Here is a 16,354-nt window from a genome sequence, read left to right as displayed (position 1 = left end):
ATAATGTAAATTTAGTGACAAAACAAAGAGTACAGTAAGAATTTAGAATTAAGGGCTGGCTCACAGATGTATTATAACTGTGCTCTCATTTGGCAGAAAGTCTATCAGGTTCCTCCTTGACCTGCTTCACAGCAGTACACTTCATAAAAGGTATTTTTAGGTCCGCATGAAAGTGCAAGACCTACTTGAGTTAGTAGAGTGAGGAAGAACTGAACAAGCTCTGAGGCTTTTTATTTATTTATTTTTTTTAAGGAGGCATATTTGTATCAGGAAAGTGCAAACGTGCTATCTGTGCATTCAGTTGGTCATATTTATTAGTTAAAATAATTTTTAAAAGAGGAATAAGAAAACATTTTAATAAGTAATCTAGCATGTAATGGGCCAGACACAAATATAAATATGTGTGTATATACACACACACACACACACACACACAGAGAGAGAGAGAGACAGACAGACAGACAGAGGAACAAGTGTGCATTGACAAGGAAATAGAAAAGAACTATTAAATCATCTGGCCTATCTCAAATTTCTGTGATACAATACAGACCTTTTTCTTTTGTAAAATGTCAGTGTATGAATACTTAAAGCTTATGAACAGATCTGCTAAGCCTGTTTCCTGCTTTCTTGGTGTTACTCTTACAGATAGCAAGACAGAGAGGGAGCAATATCTAAAGATGATTTAAACACACAGTGGTGAAAATATGTAAAGAAAATATTTTAAAATATTTCACTGATAAAAACTAACCACATTTAAAACAATAGAAATGATGTAACTCAAAGTGACAAGCCTGGGAGTTGAAGAGATAGTCATAAACCTATATAAACAATTCTTACTCAGTGTGACAGACACATCAGACTTTATAGCAGTAGCTATAACACATCCCAAAGTCTCAGCATAGCTTCAGATTGCCTGTTTTTTGTTGATATATGGCACAATCTTTAACTTTACTTAAAATTTGCTTTTTTCTAGTCAACTTTTACTCTTGTCCAAAATGAAAAGGTCATTACTGTATTACTAAATGTCAGCTAACCAGTAATAAAAAATGACACCATGACACAAACCTGTCTCTTTAAGAGTACAATATGAAATAAGCTATCTTGGACTATCTATATAGAGTACATGTACTCCAGATAAAGGTCAAATATTTGATAGCTGAAATAGTGTTAAAAAGAAAGAAACTGAAGTAAAAGAGTATGCTGGAGAGGGAAAGTAATAAATACTATGCAACAAAAGAACAAAAAACAACACAGACTCAAAGGTACAGAACCTTACTTTAAGATAAGTAAACCCAAGCAGCTGAAAGTACCAAATAACCTACAGTTTTGTAAAAGCGGACAAAAATGAAACCAGGAAGTACTGGAAAGTATTTTAAATTAGAGAGATTTACCTATACTCTAAGTAAGTTCAACAACTATGTTTGGTAAACACCATATTTAAGTTCTTTACAGCGTGGAGAGACAAGTAAAGACAAAACCTTCAGAACAAGATTACATGTAACCACAGGAGAACTTGGAAAGGATTTTTACCTTTGTGTGCGACGCAGCCTGTTTCCACTCCTCAAATGAGGCAAGGTATAGTTTGAGAGGACAGTCCAAAAATTTGGATCAGACATATCCAGTCCCTTCTTTTCAGTTCACTAAAAGTTAAAAGACATGATACCAAAAAAGAAAAAAAAATCCCCAATTATCTGATCACTCGCTGCAAAAACGTGTTAACATTAACTCTGATCTCAAGAGAAACTTTTTAGTGTAACTAAGAAGCAGTGTCCTGTTGGGTTATCTAATTAGTATACAACTGCTTCCCCAAAGGTTCAGTAAACTTTTCCTCTCTAACATGCGCACTGCCTGGCTAGAAACAATAATTACAATAGTTTAGCCCCACCTTCTGCTGAAAACGCTGTCTGTGTGTGTGATTCAGCCCAAGGTACTTTGTCATCTGTTTAGCAGATACCATTCAGATCTACCCAGAGGGGGAGTAGCACATTTTATACTTTCAACTCATCCCTTTATTTATCTTGTTTTAAAAAAGCAATTGTCTGGTTTACATAAAATTCTTACAAATAATATATTTACTTTCTATTTGCCTTTTATAATAATATATTTTGAAAAATAAAAATTCCATTCACTTCCTCCCATCCCCACAAATAGTTTTAGAAATAAGCTAATCTTTGAGAGTCTTTTCCAAGACTTAAACCTGTCACCTTTGATCTCATCTTGCTGCTTAGCAAGGGGCTGAGAATGAAGTTGAGAGCTCCTGTATTACAGGAAATGAAAAGACACTGCATTCTTTAATCTTTTCATCACAGGTAAACACTTCACACACCACTTTAGGCAGCAGTGACGGAACGCAACATGCGGCAATGGGGGCGCGCACTCTCACACACTTCCTTTGTGGATTATTCTGAAGTTTAGAGTAGAAACAACAGCCTCGAGTATTTATTGTACTTACAAAGATGAGTAAGAGGTACAGAAGTGTGTGACTCACGAGCACCTTATGTAGTGAGCTACACCCTGCTGACGGCCAAGATCCATAATTTGGCATAGCTAACACACACATTGTTTGTTCTACAAAAATACAAGCCACATACAGGTTTCAGAGTAGCAGCCGTGTTAGTCTGTATCCGCAAAAAGAAAAGGAGGTCTTGTGGCACCTTAGAGACTAACAAATTTATTTGAGCATAAGCTTTCGTGAGCTACACCTCACTTTATCAGATGCATTCAGTGGAAAATACAGTGGGGAGATTTATATACATAGAGAACATGAAACAATGGGTGTTACCATACACACTGTAACCAGAGTGATCACTTAAGGTGAGCTATTACCAGCAGGAGAGCAGGGGACGATGACACACCTTTTGTAGTGATAATCAAGGTGGGCCATTTCCAGCAGTTGACAAGAACGTCTGAGGAACAGTGGGGGATGGAGGGGGGAATAAACATGGGGAAATGGTTTTACTTTGTGTAATGACCCATCCACTCCCAGTCTTTATTCAAGCCTAAGTTAATTGTATCCAGTTTGCAAATTAATTCCAATTCAGCAGTCTCTCGTTGGAGTCTGTTTTTGAAGTTTTTTTTAATTGAAGAATTGCAACTTTTAGGTCTGTAATCGAGTGACCAGAGAGATTGAAGTGTTCTCTGACTGGTTTTTGAATGTTATAATTCTTGACGTCTGATTTGTGTCCATTGATTCTTTTACATAGAGACTGTCCAGTTTGACCAATGTACATGGCAGAGGGGCATTGCGGCACATGATGACATATCTCATATTGGTAGATGTGCAGGTGAACGAGCCTCCGATAGTGTGGCTGATGTGATTAGGCCCTATGATGGTGTCCTCTGAATAGATATGTGGACACAGTTGGCAACGGGCTCTGTTGCAAGGATAGGTTCCTGGGTTAGTAGTTCTGTTGTGTGGTGTGTGGTTGCTGGTGAATATTTGCTTCAGGTTGGGGGGCTGTCTGTAAGCAAGGACTGGCCTGTCTTCCAAGATCTGTGAGAGTGATGGGTCGTCCTTCAGGATAGGTTGTAGATCCTTGATGATGCGTTGGAGAGGTTTTAGTTGGGGGCTGAAGATGATGGCTAGTGGCGTTCTGTTATTTTCTTTGTTGGGCCTGTCCCCGTTGTTTCATGTTCTCTATGTATATAAATCTCCCCACTGTATTTTCCACTGAATGCATCCGATGAAGTGAGCTGTAGCTCACGAAAGCTTATGCTCAAATAAATTTGATAGTCTCTAAGGTGCCACGAGCCACATACATTCTGCCTTAAATCAATAACCACAGTAAGAGGTGCTTATAGGTTCAAGCCTATCCAACAAACCTGATATTACAGGTACCTAATTAATTATTTTCAGCATGGCTGCCTGCAACTACGTAAACCATATTTTTAACATGAAAAGCTGTGGCACCTGTCATGGGGGTGGATGTGCAACATACTGATAGGAAAGGCTGCTGGCTCCAAGCCCATACTACCTACCATTTCCTCTTTTGACATAAAAAACAGACATATTGCAGTGCAGGGTGGGACAGAAGGAAGAATCTGCAGCTCCACGCACGACCTTTTACTTGGTATTTAATATATTAACGTGCATATTTAAAAATGAGTCCAAGACCATAAACTTGAGCTTAAAAAGAGAACTGAATGGATTTAGCATTGGTGAAAGGCATTGGCTTAACAATCCTGGCAAATGAAGTCCTCTGTTTACCATGAGGACAAGTTTCTGACACACACTGCCCTACAAGCAAGCCTCTTACTTGATGTGGGTGGGGAAGTAGGGAGAGAAGACTAACTATGAGTAACCGGGAAAGTTCAGTCTCCATGACCCAAACATTCTCGGCCTCTACTGAGTCTGCTAATTGTGTCAACCACGGTAGTGACCTTTTGGCCTCAGATCTGGATATGAGATCCATCAAACTCACCTCATTTAATGATGGCCACTAAACACAGGCACCATGAACAGACCATCCCAGAAATCACTCTTCACTGGCTCCCACTGAATAGAGAGTCCAATTCAAAGCCCTCCATTATTTTGGTTCTGCTACCAAAGATTGCCTCCCTTCCACAACCCTGACCTTCAGAGAGAGCTACATTCCACCCAAAATTAATCTAGATTATGAAACTACTAGCTACAAAAGATAACCATTTTCAGAACTAAATGAATTTTGGATTCAAACTTAAACTTCCTGAGGAAAACCAACACATATGCTACACCACAGCCAGACATTTAAATAAAACCGTATGAACAACTAATCAAGCTGCTTCTCTTATATGTAGGGAGTTCAAATGATCGTTATTTCAATTTTTAAATGAGTAGCAAACACTCAGATATTAGGGAGATGAGGGATTGCACATAGATATGTAGATGAAGGGGTAGAGTAGAGAAAAGTGCAACAGAATCCAAAAACCGTTATATGAATTTTATTGCTTGTGTAAGGTACCATAGAGGAGAGCTCAAGTCCCCTCTCCTAGGAAAAAATACAGTGAGTTTAAGGGTGGTGAAGTAGAAGTAGAAATAATGACCTGTCGATATACAACTTAACCGTGACCTGGAGAAGCTACTCTTGAAGTCCACCTATACTACAGAAGTACACCATTTCAGGGTCCAATAGTGCAGTTGATCCTGCCAGTGCCATTTATTCCTGCTACATTTCAGTAAGTCCACTTTAAGCAGCTTTTAAAAAAAAAAAATAGTGCAGAGCATCCACAGACAACATTCACTCCATTTTTTTTGCTGTACCTGAGCATAGTGGCACCAACTATCCAGCTTCTGGTACAGTTACCTGGAGCAGGCACCTGAGATGGTAATAAATGAATATTTAGCAATATATTATTACATATATTCCCTCATAATAGAGCTTGTCAACTTGGAATTAAATTTGAAAAAACTTGGGGAAAAAATCCCTTTTCTCAAAAATACACAAAGTGACTGAAAGCCTGAAAATTTCAGGCCAAGTTTCCATGTCACAAAAATTTGAAAACAAGAAAATACACAGTTAAGCTCACTCAACCTAGCTTAGCTCTTCCCTGTAAAGCCACACTGAAGACAACCAGAAACTAAAACTACCTAATAATTTCTGAAATGCTTTACTGAGATAATGGATCATAAAAAGATGACATTCCATTTAAGCACAAAATATTAAAAAAGATTATCCTATTTTCCTCCATATATGTATATTAGGAAGCTAAAAATGTCACCCTCAAGCCAGTAAAGATTCCAAGGCAAGTAACCCAGCATTCCTTTGAAGAAAATTAAGTGACCAAAAATAAACATACAAAGACAAGCTTTAGCTGAGAAATATTCCTTTGCAATGAAGAGTGCAAAAACTCAGACTAGTTTTCCAGTGCTGATTTAGATACTGAAAACTAGATAGCTAAATCCAGACAAGCACACATTAAAAATGCATTGTAATAAGTCTATGGTTAGTAGGATTAAAGAAAATAGGAAGGAATTATTTAAATGCATCAGGAACAAATTAAAGATGGGAAAATTCTCGATCATCATGCAGAAAAAGTAGAAGGATTCAATGAATATTTCTGTTCCATATTTGGAAAGAAGGATGATGTATTTTTGTCTTAAATGACAAAGAAATACTTCTTAATCCATCAGTAAATAGGGAAAAAATAAAACAGCAACTACAGAATTTAAATAGTTTTAAATTGGCAGGATTTGATAAGATGAATGGAAGAGTACTAAAACAACTGGCTGAGGAACTCTCAACTATGAATGTTGATTTTCAACAAATCTTGGAACACCTGAAAAGTTCCAGGGACTGGAGAAAACCTTATGTCATGGCAATATTTTAAAAGAGAGTAAACAGAATGAGTCAGAAAACTATAGGCTGATTAACTTAACAGTGATGCCAGGCAAATTCAAGGAAAGATCAGTAAGGCACACAGTCAGTAAAGAATTCATGGATGCTAGCATAATGAATGTCAATCAGTGTGGTTTTATGGAAAACTGGTCTTGTCGAACAAACCTGATGTCTCTTTTCATGAGATTACAAATTTGGTTGATAAAGGTAACTGTTGATATAATAGACTTAGATTTCTGTAAAGCATTTGAAAAAACACCCCCCCGAGCACTGCAAGTTTCAGCACTGTAAAGTGCCAGTGTAGACAGTGCACCAGTGCTGGGACTAACTGAATTAAAAATGGTTTAACAGGTAAATATCACAAAGTAATTAATTGTAAATGGGGTGTTTCCAGTGGGAACTCCAGGGATCTGTTCCTTGCTCTATGCTATTTGCAGTGATATGAAAGAAAATAAAAAAACATTGCTAGTAAATTTGCAGAGGACACAAAAATTAGTGCAGTAGTAAGTAACAGTGGGGATAGGTCAGTTATACAGACCAACCTGGATCATTGGGTCAGGTTGACCCATTTGAACATGTGCTTTAATACAGCCAAATGCAAGGTCATATATCTAGGAACAAAGAGCTTTAAGTCACAATTACATGATGGGAGACAGTGAAAGATTGGACAAATGACCAGGGAAGAGCATAAAAATATTGCTCGGGCATGCAGGAGTGAAATCAGGAAGGCCAAATCACACCTGGAGTTGCAGCTAGCAAGAGATGTTAAGAGTAACAAGAAGGGTTTCTTCAGGTATGTTAGCAACAAGAAGAAAGTCAAGGAATGTGTGGGCCCCTTACTGAATGAGGGAGGTAACCTAGTGACAGAGGATGTGGAAAAAGCTAATGTACTCAACGCTTTTTTTGCCTCTGTCTTCACGAACAAAGTTAGCTCCCAGACTGCTGCACTGGGCAGCACAGCATGGGGAGGAGGTGACCAGCCCTCTGTAGAAAAAGAAGTGGTTCGGGACTATTTAGAAAAGCTGGACGAGCACAAATCCATGGGGCCAGATGCGCTGCATCCAAGGAGAGTGCTGAAGGAGTTGGCAGATGTGATTGCAAAGCCATTGGCCATTATCTTTGAAAACTCATGGCAATCGGGAGGAAGTCCCGGACGACTGGAAAAAGGCTAACGTAGTGCCCATCTTTAAAAAAGGGAGGATCCTGGGAACTACAGGCCACCTCAGTCGCTGGAAAAATCATGGAGCAGGTCCTCAAGGAATCAATTCTGAAGCACTTAGAAGAGAGGAAAGTGATCAGGAACAGTCAGCATGGAGTCACCAAGGGCAAGTCATGCCTGATTAATCTAATTGCCTTCTATGACGAGATAACTGGCTCTGTGGATGAGGGGAAAGCAATGGACGTGTTGTTCCTTGACTTTAGCAAAGCTTTTGACACAGTCTCCCACAGTATTCTTGCCAGCAAGTTAAAGAAGTATTGGCTGGATGAATGGACTATAAGGTGGATAGAAAGTTGGCTAGATTGTCGGGCTCAATGGGTAGTGATCAATGGCTCCATGTCTAGTTGGCAGCCGGTATCAAGTGGAGGGCCCCAAGAGTCAGTCCTCGGGCCGGTTTTGTTCAATATCTTCATAAATGATCTGGAGGATGGTGTGGATTGCACCCTCAGCAAGTTTGCAGATGACTCTAAACTGGGAGGAGAGGTAGATAAGCTGGAGGGTAGGGATAGGATACAGAGGGACCTAGACAAATTAGAGGATTGGGCCAAAAGAAATCTGATGAGGTTCAACAAGGACACATGCAGAGTCCTACACTTAGGACGGAAGAATCCCATGCACTACTACAGACTAGGGACCAAATGGCTCGGCAGCAGTTCTGCAGAAAAAGACCTAGGGGTGACAGTGGACCAGAAGCTGGATATGAGTCAACAGTGTGCCCTTGTTGCCAAGATGGCCAAGACAGTAGGGGCATTGCCAGCAGATCGAGGGACGTGATCGTTCCCCTCTGTTCGACATTGGTGAGGCCTCATCTGGAGTGCTGTGTCCAGTTTTGGGCCCCACACTATAAGAAGGATGTGGAAAAATTGGAAAGAGTCCAGCGGAGAGCAACAAAAATGATTAGGGGTCTGGAACACATGACTTATGAGGAGAGGCTGAGGAACTGGGATTGTTTAGTCTGCAGAAGAAAAGAACGAAGGGGGATTTCATAGCTTCTTTCAACTACCTGAACGGGGATTCCAAAGAGGATGGATCTAGACTGTTCTCAGTGGTAGCAGATGACAGAACAAGGAGTAATGGTCTCAAGTTGCAGTGGGGGAGGTTTAGGTTGGACATTAGGAAAAACTTTTTCACTAGGAGGGTGGTGAAACACTGGAATGCTTTACCTAGGGAGGTGGTGGAATCTCCTTCCTTAGAAGTTTTTAAGGTCAGGCTTGACAAAGCCCTGGCTGGGATGATTTAATTGGGGATCAGTCCTGCTTTGAGCAGGGGGTTGGACTAGATGACCTCCTGAGGTCCCTTCCAACCCTGATATTCTATGATTCTATGATCCTGGAAGGCAGTGACACTGAAGAGGACTTTGGAGTCACAGTAGATAACCAAAAAGAAAAGGAGTACTTGTGGCACCTTAGAGACTAATAGATAACCAGGTCTCGAGTAGCAGCCGTGTTAGTCTGTATCCACAAAAAGAAAAGGAGGACTTGTGGCACCTTAGAAACTAACAAATTTATTTGAGCATAAGCTTTCGTGAGCTACAGCTCACTTCATCTGATGCATTGAATATGAGCTCCCAGTTCAATGCTGTAACTAAGACTGCAAAATGTAATCCTTGAATACCATGTAGGAGTAGGAGGTGGTATTACCACTTTACAAGGCACTAGTGAGACCATTACTGGAATACTGCGTCCAGTTTGGTGTCCACACTTCAAAAAGGTTAAAAAACTATTAAAAAATTGCTATGGTTTCAGAAAAGAGCTACAAGATTGATTCAAGGTCTGGAAAATTTGCCTTATAGTAAGAAACTCAAGCAGCTTGGTCTATTTAGTTTATTCAAGAGAAGGGTAAAAGCTGACTTCATCACAGTCTACAAGTAAATGGGAAATTTATTTCTGATAACAGTGGCTCTTTAACAGAAAAAGGCAAAACAAGATCCAATGGCTAGTAAACTGAAGCCAAATAAATTAAGACTAGAAAGAAGATTCGATTTTTAAAATAGTGATGCTAATTATCCATTAGAACAACTTGCCAAAGGACATAGTAGATTCTTCATCACTTGAAGTCTTTCAATCAAAGTTGGATATCTTTCTAAAAGGTATGCTATAGTTCAAACAGAAGTTACTGGGTAACGTTCTTTGGCCTGTATTATGCAGGTCAGACTACATGATCATAATGGTCTTAAAAATCTATGAATCAATGAAATGATAATTTTTATGAAAAATGTCTGGTTTTAAAATCCACGAATCAAGGAAATTATTTCATTTTGCCCTATTATAATGTTTGACCTCTTGCTCCCTCTAGTGGTTGATACTGTTGATGTACCACTCACTTATTACCTGTCTTTAATGAATTCAAACATTTTATTCAGTGTGTGAAACACGGTATCCAAATACACTTTAAAAAAAATATCAGAATAGACGCGGTGTTTGTGTAGAACATATATCTGCCAAATTTTTAAGAATATCCACTACTATTTATAAATTTGTGTAAATATTACTCTAAGCAGGTGTCATACCAGTCAAAATTCAAATTAACCTCCCACTTTTTTGTTGTATTATAGCTTAATAGAGGTAAACATATTTAAGGAAAGTGACAATCACTTTGTAAAAGGGTCACTGGAGTGCTCTTCATTCACAAGAGATTATGAATTATTAAAAGGATCTGAAACATTAATTAAAACCTAAATATGTTTTGAGCAGAAAATATGCATATAAATCAGGCAAAACCATTTTTAATTTCTCCTAACTGTGTATATATATATATAGTGCTGCCATCCATATAAATAAGTAGGCTGGTATACATTTGCTCTGGCCTGGAGATTGGCTTCTGCTTCTGAGCCAATAAAGCAAATAGGCAGACTAATGACAAAATAAGAGAGAACAATGTCTGATCTTCATTGTTCTACATCATTTCTACAAGTGAGGAAAGCATTACTGTAATTCAGAAATCTTGATTTATGTTGCAGGAAACACTTGCAAGGGAGAGCAAAGAGAGCGCCAGATAAAAATTTCATCAGCTTTCCAAAGTAACCTGGTGCTTGGAGCCAAACTTCAACATCATATTATCAGAAATGAAATATTTGTATCTATTTTATAACTGCAATATAAACAATTCTGTTTCTATTTTTGAAATGCACTTTTTCAGGACTAAATGGCTTCTTAAGTGTAGCAACTTGGCTGAAGATGGGTAATTAACCACTTTGGCGCCTATAATATGTTTGTATAAATCCAATGGTACATTGATGCACATGGGGAGAGCTCCCATTCCACCAACATTTCCTGCAATGCCCATGTTTGCACGCACTTCAAGACGATACTCAGAGGTTACAGACCTATTTTATTAAACAGTCCCAAACTGCTTTTAATATTTACACTTTCACCCACACTCCAATGCAGTACCCAGGCACATCTTAACTTGCATCTCTTAAAACCATCTACCATGTTCTTCAAAATATGCAACAATGTATACCTGTGTATCTGCAACTATGATTGAGATTCATTTTATAATTTATCAGGAAAGTTTAGGAGCACGGTACTCATGCTTAGCCTTTACTATAAATGTTGTACAACTACAGCGGCCTCCAGACAAGCCATATTTTGTGAACAATTCTGTTGTAGAGTAAAAAACCAAACAAATCTCAAACACACAAGAATAAGTTACCTTGCTAACAAAATTGTTTTAGTAGGTTTTAAACTAAAAATGAATAATTATAGTAGCTCACGGCTACATTCCATACTACATATACTTTTCTGTAATATGGAACATCTTCGTTAATGAATCCATGAATACTCTGACACAAACATTTATTTGCTATCTATAGAAAACACGTCTATTATTTCTTCAGGGGAATTGGGGTTTAGATATTAAACTGTCTCGTTTCCCAGATGCCATGAGCAAAAATGGGGCACTTTCCTAGGCATACACATTGTGGAATAATCTACAACAAATTCCTAGAGCAGGGCTAATAGATGAATACAGACCCCTAAGCAGAACTAGCTCATTACATTCACCTCCTGTTGCTGAGCACTCCACAGCTGCGGACAATGTCCACGTCCACTTCTAATAGACTTACCAGGCTGAACCCAACCCTCTTCCAAAGCCAGTTAAATTGGAAATCAAGCGGGAAAGAGGATAGGAGAAAGAGACTGGGTATCATTCATGCTAGGGGTCATTCATCTCTGTAGCATTTGGGAATGTTGCTTGAGTTCTTAATTTCTCGTTTTTAAAACACCTGTTTGATGATGTTCCCTAGCTCAGCACAGAGATCCTCACCACAGCTATGAAGCACCCAAATCAGTCAAACTTTAAATAGACTGAGTGGTAGAAATCTTCAAATTAGCACCAGCTGCTCAGCTCAGTCTAAAGGAGATCTGCAAAGAAAAATGCATCAGCTGTACAGTTATATGCTAAAGTCCCAAACTGAGAAGATTTTCTAATTCACAGACCACTGTATCCATCCCACATGACTGCCAACCTGTGCTGTAATGACGACTGCACATCTACCGTGGACATCTGTTGGAGCATGGGAATTGATTGATTCTCCCTCACACACTGGCGTGTGCTGTTTTTCTGTTTGGATTATTTATTTAACAAAAATAAATCCTGATTTTTTACTGCAGCAAGTATAAAAAGGATACTAACAACTTTGGAACCTTGGGTGCTATATACTAAGTTACTAGAGCAGCAGCATTTCCTTGATTCTCCCCTGCAGTAGGTTGGGTTCATGTTCCAGCTGACTTCAGTGATTGATTCAGTTGATTCTGCTGTCAACAGAATAGCATGTGATGGAGTATCCTGTGCAGTGGGAGCTGGCAAACTGGAACTTTGGGACACAGGAAATTACACAGGAAAACAATGCTTAAATAATATTATGGGGAAATGCCTGTCTCCATTACCCTTGGAATTTAGGGCACTGAGCACATCGCTTTACAGTCAATACATTCTTAAATCTGTACATGTCATTTTTAAATGACTCTCCTACTCAAAAGCCTAAAAAAATTCCAGTTTTAATAAACCCATGTCCTGCAGTCTGAATTTTCAAATAAACCCAAATATATGTAGGGTCAGAAGGAAGAAAGCTGAGTTAGTGAATCTTCCTGATTCACAGAGGATGAATATTTGAAAGAAACAATTACAGGGACAACTGAGCTCAGCATAGTCTCAGGTCTAATTTTTTTTAAAAGGGACCAGTTAATTAACCCGTCTCTCAACTGATGCCAAACCTGATACCATTGCCCCCAAGCAGCATGTACCAAACATAACATGCTGATCTGCTGCATCAGTGAAACAGAGCATCATGGGAGATGGGAGGAATTTATAGAAAAGAGTTTATTTGCCCAGAAACATGAAAGTGAGAATGAACAACCTTCAGATACAACCAACACAAGGAAAATATGGTTGGAGTAAGTGAACGCAAACATGATGAAGGAGATAGCGTTGAAAAAGAAGATGGACTTGTGGTAAAAGTTCTATTCCTGGATCTGCCACAGATTCCATGTGTGATCTTGTCATTTAATTTCCCTGTGCCCATCTGTAAAGTGGGGTTAATAATGCTTCCCTATTTCATACGTATTTGTGTGAGCTGCTCAGAAACTACTGTGGTGCCAAAGAAAGAAAGAAATGTAGCTAGACAACAGCAGCGGGATTTTTCTCATGCTGGCTTCTACCATGGTTTCTATAATTCTTCTCTTCTGAGGTTATGGGGAAAGGTGCGGCAGGAAGACGTGCTGAGCTGAGGAGATGAACATTATCATCTTTTCACCGCACCGAGGACAAGAAAAGAACACTTATGCCTTGTCATAGGCAGGGAGAACTGGCAGCTCTCTCTTCCTCCACACAGAAAACAGGGAAGGGGATGTACAAAGGATAATACTTCTTCACTTCTCTATGGAGTAAATAGGCAAGTGTGCCTGGTCTGCAGTCAACATCTCAAACACCATCCACTAACTAAAACATGCAAAGCTAAGAGTTCAGGATCAGTACTGTATGTTCCAAACCCTGGCATTGCTAGACCTAAAACGCTTCTATCAGCAATAGCTAAAATTCATAGATATTTAGGTCAGAAGGGACCATTATGATCATCTAGTCTGACCTCCTGCACAACGCAGGCCACAGAATTTCACCCACCATTCCTGCAAAAAACCTCACACCTATATCTGTGCTATTGAAGTCCTCAAATCGTAGTTTAAAGACTTCAAGGAGCAGAGAATCCTCCAGCAAGTGACCCGTGCCCCATGCTACAGAGGAAGGCGAAAAACCTCCAGGGCCTCTTCCAATCTGCCCTGGAGGAAAATTCCTTCCCAACCCCAAATATGGCGATCAGCTAAACCCTGAGCATATGGGCAAGATTCATCAGCCAGATACTACAGAAAATTCTTTCCTGGGTAACTCAGATCCCACCCCATCTGATATCCCATCACAGGCCATTGGGCCTATTTACCATGAATATTTAATTACCAAAACCATGTTATCCCATCATACCATCTCCGCCATAAACTTATCGAGTTTAATCTTAAAGCCAGATAGATCTTTTGCCCCCACTGCTTCCCTTGGAAGGCTATTCCAAAACTTCACACCTCTGATGGTTAGAAACCTTCGTCTAATTTCTAGTCTAAATTTCCTGGTGGCCAGTTTATATCCATTTGTTCTTCTGCAAACTAATATTCCATCATCCCATCATAAGCCAAAATTACTTAGCTAAATTCAGATGACCCAAAGTCTTGATTTTAGTGATACCAGGAAAACCGAATATATGACTCACCCATCCTTAGCGCATGATCGTTCAGAAAAATTGCTCTTCCGCGGATTTACATGCATCCTGACACAAAAGAGAGTGAGTCATTTATCTCTAGTCAGTTTACACATACGGACATTCTTGAGATGAAAAGAAAAGGAGTACTTGTGGCACCTTAGAGACTAACCAATTTATTTGAGCATGAGCTTTCGTGAGCTACAGCTCACTTCATCAGATGTTTACCGTGGAAACTGCAGCAGACTTTATATACACACAGAGAATATGAAACAATACCTCCTCCCACCCCACTGTCCTGCTGGTAATAGCTTATCTAAAGTGATCAACAGGTGGGCCATTTCCAGCACAAATCCAGGTTTTCTCACCCTCCACCCCCCACACAAATTCACTCTCCTGCTGGTGCTAGCCCATCCAAAGTGACAACTCTTTACATAATCAAGTAGGGCTATTTCCTGCATAGATCCAGGTTCTCTCACATCCCCCCCACCCCCATACACACACAAACTCACTCTCCTGCTGGTAATAGCTCATCTAAACTGACCACTCTCCAAGTTTAAATCCAAGTTAAACCAGAACATCGGGGGGGGGGGGGGAGGAAAAAACAAGAAGAAACAGGCTACCTTGCATAATGACTTAGCCACTCCCAGTCTCTGTTTAAGCCTAAATTAATAGTATCCAATTTGCAAATGAATTCCAATTCAGCAGTTTCTCGCTGGAGTCTGGATTTGAAGTTTTTTTGTTTTAAGATAGCGACCTTCATGTCTGTGATTGCGTGACCAGAGAGATTGAAGTGTTCTCCGACTGGTTTATGAATGTTATAATTCTTGACATCTGATTTGTGTCCATTTATTCTTTTACGTAGAGACTGTCCAGTTTGACCAATGTACATGGCAGAGGGGCATTGCTGGCACATGATGGCATATATCACATTGGTGGATGTGCAGGTGAACGAGCCTCTGATAGTGTGGCTGATGTTATTAGGCCCTGTGATGGTGTCCCCTGAATAGATATGTGGGCACAATTGGCAACGGGCTTTGTTGCAAGGATAAGTTCCTGGGTTAGTGGTTCTGTTGTGTGGTATGTGGTTGTTGGTGAGTATTTGCTTCAGGTTGCGGGGCTGTCTGTAGGCAAGGACTGGCCTGTCTCCCAAGACTTGTGAGAGTGTTGGGTCATCCTTTAGGATAGGTTGTAGATCCTTAATAATGCGTTGGAGGGGTTTTAGTTGGGGGCTGAAGGTGACCGCTAGTGGCGTTCTGTTGTTTTCTTTGTTAGGCCTGTCCTGTAGTAGGTAACTTCTGGGAACTCTTCTGGCTCTATCAATCTGTTTCTTTACTTCTGCAGGTGGGTATTGTAGTTGTAAGAAAGCTTGACAGAGATCTTGTAGGTGTTTGTCTCTGTCTGAGGGGTTGGAGCAAATGCGGCTGTATCGCAGAGCTTGGCTGTAGACGATGGATCGTGTGGTGTGGTCAGGGTGAAAGCTGGAGGCATGCAGGTAGGAATAGCGGTCAGTAGGTTTCCGGTATAGGGTGGTGTTTATGTGGCCATTGTTTATTAGCACTGTAGTGTCCAGGAAGTGGATCTCTTGTGTGGACTGGACCAGGCTGAGGTTGGTGGTGGGATGGAAATTGTTGAAATCGTGGTGGAATTCCTCAAGGGCTTCTTTTCCATGGGTCCAGATGATGAAGATGTCATCAATATGAGATGGCTTCAGTACAACACTGGACAGATTCTGCACATTATTCTGCATATCTTGGTCTGAAAGGAACTACTAATCTTTCAAAGGGTCTCTCTTTTGAGCAGCTCAATTCATGTCTACCCTTGATAGACCACAGATTTTAAGGAATCTATATGCTTGCAGTGAAAAATTATCAGACTATTTTAACATCTTCATCTCTTCTTGTAAAAGAGTTTAATTACCTCTCTGTTTTGGAATTGTTCCAAAGACAATCTGCAAATGAAAATAATCCAGGTTCTAAATATCTAGTTATTCAGAAAAGACTACCATTTCCGTACTGAGGAATTTTAAAGGAATAAACAACAGCAATTCCTAGTTGAAGCATCAGGGATGAGGGATGA

General features: G+C 39.8%; 1 protein-coding gene across 15 annotated transcripts in view; it reads right to left on the bottom strand.

The window, feature by feature from the left end:
• MAST4 (microtubule associated serine/threonine kinase family member 4) overlaps nt 1–16,354 on the bottom strand; it is a 436,616-nt gene that overhangs the window by 139,024 nt on the left and 281,238 nt on the right. Inside the window, exon 1 of one of the 15 annotated variants that reach the window (XM_048849934.2) lies at nt 1,531–1,858. The exons of 13 other annotated variants lie outside the window; for them this stretch is intronic. In XM_048849934.2, coding sequence (XP_048705891.2) covers nt 1,531–1,616 — 86 coding nt within the window. In that variant the 5' untranslated portion in view covers nt 1,617–1,858. Of the gene's footprint in view, nt 1–1,530; nt 1,859–16,354 lie in introns of those variants that run through there. One more of the 15 variants, XM_048849943.2, reaches the window with a different exon arrangement.

The sequence above is a fragment of the Caretta caretta genome, chromosome 5 (genome assembly GCF_965140235.1).
Source record: "Caretta caretta isolate rCarCar2 chromosome 5, rCarCar1.hap1, whole genome shotgun sequence".
Classification (NCBI taxonomy): domain Eukaryota; kingdom Metazoa; phylum Chordata; order Testudines; family Cheloniidae; genus Caretta; species Caretta caretta.
The sequence above is the reverse complement of the archived record's forward strand: the minus strand, read 5'-3'. Positions and strand labels throughout refer to the sequence as shown.